At 37.7% G+C, this 7,216-nt stretch overlaps 1 protein-coding gene across 2 annotated transcripts in view; it reads right to left on the bottom strand.

Annotated features, from left to right (window-relative positions):
• Window positions 1–106: 106 nt before the first annotated feature.
• XRCC4 (X-ray repair cross complementing 4) overlaps window positions 107–7,216 on the bottom strand; it is a 275,793-nt gene continuing 268,683 nt past the window's right edge. For both annotated transcript variants that reach the window (XM_017507925.1, XM_017507933.2), the window contains exon 8: window positions 107–734. In XM_017507925.1, the coding sequence (XP_017363414.1) occupies window positions 623–734 (112 nt within the window). In that variant the 3' untranslated portion in view covers window positions 107–622. The remainder of the gene's footprint in view (window positions 735–7,216) is intronic.

Raw genomic sequence — 7,216 nt, 5'->3', positions numbered from 1 at the left:
CACACTGCCACGTGTGTACCTATGCAACAATCTTGCATGTTCTTCACATGTATCCCAAAACCTAAAATGCAATAAAATAAATGGGGAAAAAAAAGAACAAAAAACCTTCAATGTATCAAGAATTTTATTATCAGATTATCAGATTGTTTATGTACAAACTAAAATTATATTTTACATAACATCACACAAATTAAAATGCTCAAACATCAATGTTCAGAATATGTTTGAATATGACTATTCAAAAAAAGCTGAAGACATTTTAAAATGATGTTTTCTTTGCCCTATTTTCAAAATTTTCCTAGACAGGATGTTAGACAGCTATTACATATACTGTGTGTGAATGAATATGATAAATGTGTCCTTTGCAACAAAAAGTCTGAAATTTTATGTAATTATAGGCAGGCTGAATGAATAGTTTAGAATAATGTGGCAGTGTCATCAACAAATGCTATCTTCTTATACATGTGTAATCCATTTTGCACAATGGTTTCAACTCAGTGTGTATGTAATTAAATTGTAAGGTACAGAAATAGCTGCTGCTAACTTGAAATTTTGCTTTTTCATTTTTAAGAAATGAATAGAAAACATAGTCTAGAAAACATCAAAGTATTTTTTGAGACTGTTAAATCTCATCAAAGAGGTCTTCTGGGCTGCTGTTTCTCAGAGTTTCTAAAGACATGTTTTCAGCTGAGCTGTGCTCCTTTTTCAACGTCTCAGGTAGTGAAGAATCAGGCCTAGAGTTAAAAAGAAAATCAAAATAGTTTTATTTTTAAAAACTTCTGTTACAGAGTAAAAGAAAATGAAGAGACACATAAGTGAAATGACAGTTAAATCGTGTTTCAGAATTGGTTTAGAGATTTATTTCTCTATGCTATTAACTATAAGGAAAGAGATGAAGAGACTAATTTTTCGAACTGCTTTAGAATTAATTCATCTTTATTCTGACCTAAAGACAATTCAAGAACCTATAACAATACTCATAATCAAGGTCAAGAAATAAAATATTCTATCTTCTGTGCTATAATCACTTTTATGCCAGGATACCGAAGGGTTTTCAAGTTATTCCTTTAACGATTTCATCACAATTTACATTTTACTCTGGCTTTCTTAAATCCTACTGATTAACATGCATTTTAACCTCTTAGCAGCAGAAAGTTTTGGTCAGATGCATCACCCTTAGTGGGTCTGATGATTATGTGCATAGATGAAAAATAATGATTTTTCACATTTATAGCAGTTGCTGATGAAATGTTGGTCCATATCATTTATTGAATCCACATATCTTCATTTAGTAAACTACATTTTATTCAGGTTCAGTATTGTAGTCACTACCTCAATGGATTGACTGCTGTTATTTATGTAGATATTTTCTTTGAATCCTAAGATAACAGGCTGACTGTCATGGTCATTATTAATTGTCTAGGAAGAGTGTGCTGGAGAGTAACAGTTCAGTCAGAAGTAAAGCTTTGGAATGTATGTTAATATCCTTGTAGAAACCTTGTCAGTGGTTCTCTATGGAACCTAAATAAAATATGCTTAGTATTAACAATTAGAGGTGGCTTCTGGGGGGATTATGATTAGGTTGAGTTAATCCAGTAATACTCGGTAATACCCCTCTATTTCCAACTTTGAAGGCCAGAGTGGAATCACAGTAGTTTGGTATAGTTGAGAAAGCATGGGCCTTGAAGTCAGGAAACATAAGTTTGAACCCAGGTCTATTTCATATTAGCTATGTAACTTTAGGCAAGTCATTTAAACTAACTTGAGTTCTATTTTCTCCACTGTAAAACTGAGATATTAGTATTTGCCTAGAAGTGGTCTAAAGATTAAATTAGTTGATGTAAGTGAAAATGCTTGTAAATTCCTACAAAATATTTGGAAACTTATTATTACCTGCTAATACTGCATAAACTACATAAGAGTTTTTGCTAACAGCAGAGAAGAATAACCAATGAAAACCCCCAAATATCAAGTGTGTTTAGATGATGAGTATTTTTTAAAGCCTGTATCCTTACCTTGTTGCACAGATGATTAGAAATGAATCCATTACAGAGTCTTTCCTGGCATCTCGATTACAGACAATTAACTATGGTTGGCTGCCACTAGACCTGGGACATGTTCTGTCTTATTCTGAGCAAGCCAATTTCAGACAATATTATCATCATAGGCATGCCAAGGTGCTAGGCATTAATGCATCCAAGATGACAAATACTATCCTCTGGGATTTGCAATGTTAAAATTAACAATAAATACAGACATAACTACTGTAACATATAATTAAATATCTAAAAATATATTCAAAAGAAGGAAAAAATGATACCATATGAGATACAAGTATAATTACTACATGTATAAGTTTTCATTGTCATCTCAAAACACATTAAACATTTTTCTCTGGCCCTAACTGTCTTAGTGTTGCTTGTACTCCTCCTAGGCAAAAGAGATAACTGAATTATCTCAATTAAAAGTAAGAAATGGAAAAACAAGCAAGGTGGAAAGGACTCCCAATACAATACATGGTACATGGAAAACTGGCTAGCCATTTGCAGAAGATTGAAACTGAATCTTTATGTATTAGTCTATTCTTGTATTGCCACAAAGAACGACCTGAGACTGGGTAATTTATAAAGAAGAGTTTTAATTGACTCACAGTTCCACAGGCTGTATGGGAAACATGACCGAGAAGCCTCATGGTGGAAGGTGAAAGGGAAGTAGTCCTGTTTTACACGGCCAGAAAGGAGGAAGAGAGGGAGGGAGAAGATCCTACACACTTTTAAACAACCAGGTCCCATGAGAACTTACTCACTATCACAAGAACAGCAAGAGAGAAATCTGTTGTCCCCATTATCCAATCACCTCCCACCCACCCCCTTCTCCAAGATTGAGGATTACAATTCAACATGACATCTGGGTAGGGACACAATCCAAACCATATCACCCTATCTTTTACTGTATATAAAAATTAACTCAAAATTGGTTAAACATTTAAATGTAAGACTTCAAACTATAAAAAAAATTAGAAGAAAACCTAGGAAATACCCTTCTCAACACTGGCCTTGGCAAAGAATTTTTGGCTAAGTCCCCAAAAGCAATTGCAACAAAACCAAAAATTGACAAGAGGGATCTAATTTAACTGAAGAGTTTCTGCAAAGCAAAAGAAACTATCAACAAAGTAAACAGTTGGCCTACAGAATGGGAGAAAATATTGTCAAACTATGTATCTGTCTAAGGTCTCGTATCCAGAATCTATCAGGAACTTAAATCAATAAGCAAAAAGCAAATTGCCCCATTACAAAATGGGCAAAGGACATGAACAGACACTTCTCAAAAGAAGACATACAAGCAGCCAACAAACATATGAACAAAATGCTGCACATCACTAGTCATCAAAGAAATGCAAACCACAATGAGATATCATCTAACACCAATCAGAATGCCTATTAAAAAGTCAAATAATAATATATCCTGGTGAGGCTGCGGACAAAAGGGGACACATACTGTATTGGAAGGAATGTAAATTACTTCAGCCACAGTGGAAAGTAGTTTGGAGATTTGTCAAAGAACTTAAAACAACTACTATTCAATCCAGGAATCCCGTTACAGGGAATATACCGCCTCAAAAAACCCAAAGTGTTCTACCAAAAAGACACATGCACTGGCATGTTCATTGCATCACTATTCACAACAGCAAAGGCATGGAATCAACCTAGGTACCCATCATTAGTGGACTGAGTAAAGAAAAGATAGTATGTATACAAATGTTGTATATGTATATGTATATACATATACATAATACTACACAGCCATCAAAAAGAATGAAATCATGTCCTTTGCAGCAACATGGATACAGCTGGAGGCCATAATCCAGAGCAAATTCATGCAGGAACAGAAAACCAAATACCTGTGTTCTCTCTTATAAGTGAGAGCTAAACATTTGGCTATACATGGACATAGAGATGGAAACAATAGACACTAGGGATTACCACATGGACAAGGGAAGGAGGGGTCATAGGCTGAAATACTCTGTGCTCAATACCTGGGTGATGAGATCCCTATCCTAAATCTCAGTGTCACGCAATATATCCCTATAACAAACCTGCACATGTACCCCCTGTATCTAAAAAGCTGAAATCATATTTAAAAAGTCAGACATGGAAAGATATCTGTAATTATGTCCATCATTTAGATACTGTGCATCAGAACACAGAGATCTATCAATTTTGTTTGAAAAAAATCAGGATATGACAAAAGGACCACTCTGAAGTGACCAGACTGAAGAATAAATAAATAGATTCCTGGAGCTCCATTTACAATTTACATTTCCTTCTGAGTTCATGAGGGGCTTAAGAAATAGATTCTGACTCATGTTCTTAGTGCCTAGTCATAACAGGTACTCAGTAAAAGTTGTCCAGAATGGAGATCATTGAGCTTTTAGATCCATGGTAAGTCAATAGAGTAAATTTAGAACTCTCTCCACAACACTTAAAAATGTTTTATTATTTTTATAGATAATATATCTTTATTGTTAGACTTTTAGTAAATTCTAAAAAGCATAAAAAGGAACACAAAAACATTGATGTGGTTTGGCTCTGTGTCCCTACCCGAATCTCGTATTGAACTATAATCCTCAATGTTGAAGAAGAGGCCTGTTGGGAGGTGATTGGATCATGGTGGTGGACTTCCCCCTTGCTATTCTTGTGGTAGTGTGTGTGGTACCAGAGAAGTGGGGTATTGGTATAAAGATATCTGAAAATGTGGAAGTAACTTTGGAACTGGGTAATGAACAGGGGTTGGAACAGTTTGGAGGGCTCAGAAGAAGACAGGAAGATGAGGGAAAGTTTGGAACTTCCTAGAGACTAGTTAAACTGTTGTGACCAAAATGCTGATGGTGATATGGACAATGAAGTCCAGGCTGAAGGAAGTTACTGGGAACTGGAGTAAAGGTCACTCTTGCTATGCTTTAGCAAAGAGACTGGTGACATTGTGCCCCTGCCCTAGGGCTCTGTTGAACTTTGAGCTTGAGAGAGATGATTTAGCGTATCTGGTGGAAGAAATTTCGAAGCAGCAAAGCATTCAATGTGTGGCCAGGCTGCTTCTAAAAGCCTACTCTCATCTGCATGAACAAAGAAATGACCTGAAATTGGAACTTATATTTAAAAGGGAAGCAGAACATAAAAGTATGGAAAATTTACACAAGTAAAGAGGAGCCAAATATTAATAACCAAGACAATGCCTCCAAGGCATTTCAGAGATCTTCATGGCAGCCCCTCCCATCACAAGCCTGGAGAACCAGGAAGGTATAATGGTTTTGTGGGTCAGGTCAAGGGCCGCGCTACTCTGTGCAGCCTTGGGACATGGCATTCTGTATTGTGGCTGATCCCGTTCCAGCTGTAGCTAAAAGGGGCGAAAATGCAGCTTGGGCTGTTGCTTCAGAGGGTGCAAGCCCCAAGTCTTAACGGCTTCAATGTGGTGTTAAGCCTGCAGATGTGCAGAGTGCAAGGGTTGAGGCTTGGGAGCCTCCACCTAGATTTCAGGGGATATACAGAAATGCGTGGATATCCAGGAAGAAGTCTGCTGCAGGTGTAAAGCCCTCATGGAGAACCTCTACTAAGGCAGACTGGATGGAAAATCTGGGGTTCGAATCCCCTCAGAGACAGTGCCTAATGAAACTGTGAGAAGACAGCTGTTGTTCTCCAGACTCCAGAATGGTAGATCAGGAAACAGCTTGTGCTGTGCATCTGGGAAAGCTGCAGGCACTCAACACCAGCCTATGAAAGCAGCCATGGGAACTGCAGCCTACAGAGCCACAGGGGTAGAGTTTCCCTAGGTCTTGGGAGTCCACCCCTTGCATCACTGTGCCCTGGATGTGAGACAATGGAGTTAAAGGAGATTATTTTGGAGCTTTTAGATTTAATGGCTGCCATGTTAGGTTTCAGACTTCCATGAGGCCTGTAGCTCCTTTGTTTTAGCCAACTTCTTCCATTTAGAGTACGAGCACTTACCCAATGCTTGTACCCGCATTGTAACTTGGAAGAAATTAGCTTGGTTTTGATTTCACAGGCTTATAGGTGAAAGAGATTTGCCTTCTCTAAGATGAGACCTCGGACTTGAAGTTTTGCATTAATCCTGGAATGAGTTAAGAGTTTTGGGGACTGTTGGCAAGGCATGATCATGTTTTGAAAGTGATAAGGGGATTTTGGAGGGGCTAGGGGTGGAAGAATATGGTTTGGCTTTGTGTCTTCACCCAAATCTCATGTTGAATTGTAATGCCCAATGTTGAAGGAGGGGCCTAGTGAGTAGTGCCTGGATCATGGGGGTAGACATCCCCCTTGTTTTTCTCATGATAGTGTGTGAGTTCTCATGAGATCTGATTGTCTAAAAGTGTGTAGCACTTCCCCTTTTGCTCTCTCTCTCCTGCTGGTCATGTGAATATGTACCTGCTTCCCTTTCACCTCCCATCATGACTGTAAGTTTCCTGAGGCCTCCTAAGAATACAGGTCTGTACAACATACAGAACTGTGAGCTCATTTAACCTCTTTTCTTTATAAATCACTTAGTCTCAGGCATGTCTTATCTTTATATCAGTGTGAGAACAGATAAACACAAATGTCTGTATCTTATTTTGTATTATTTGTATTTTCATAGACTTTTAAAAATAAAAATACAATAATTTTATACATTTATAGTTTTGCAGCTTGATATTTTTAGAATATATTAGAGATGTATTTTCATACTAAAAATTTTAGATCTACATTCATCATTAATTTTCATTTTGATATACTAACCATTTAGTTCACTGACAGAGATTTGGGTTGGTTCAATGTTTGAATGCCCTTACAAACAAGACAACAATTAATATCCTTATACCTGTATCTTAACATACTTATCATAGTATTTTTTCATGAACATGCTTGTTCCAAGAAATCATGCTCAGAAGTATAATTTGAAAGCAAACAACTCAGAGAACCTGTATATAAAGTTTTAATAGAAAGTGAGAGAAATGCCAGGCGCGGTGGCTCACGCCTGTAATCCCAGCACTTTGGGAGGCCGAGGCAGGTGGATCACGAGGTCAAGAGATCGAGACCATCCTGGTCAACTAATCCCAGCTACTCAGGAGGCTGAGGCAGGAGAATTGCCTGAACCCAGGAGGCGGAGGTTGCGGTGAGCCAAGATCGCGCCATTGCACTCCAGCCTGGGTAACAAGAGCGAAACTCCG

The sequence above is a fragment of the Cebus imitator genome, unplaced genomic scaffold (genome assembly GCF_001604975.1).
Source record: "Cebus imitator isolate Cc_AM_T3 unplaced genomic scaffold, Cebus_imitator-1.0 Scaffold16, whole genome shotgun sequence".
NCBI classification, from domain to species: Eukaryota; Metazoa; Chordata; class Mammalia; order Primates; family Cebidae; genus Cebus; species Cebus imitator.
This window is presented reverse-complemented; position numbering and strand designations above follow the sequence as displayed.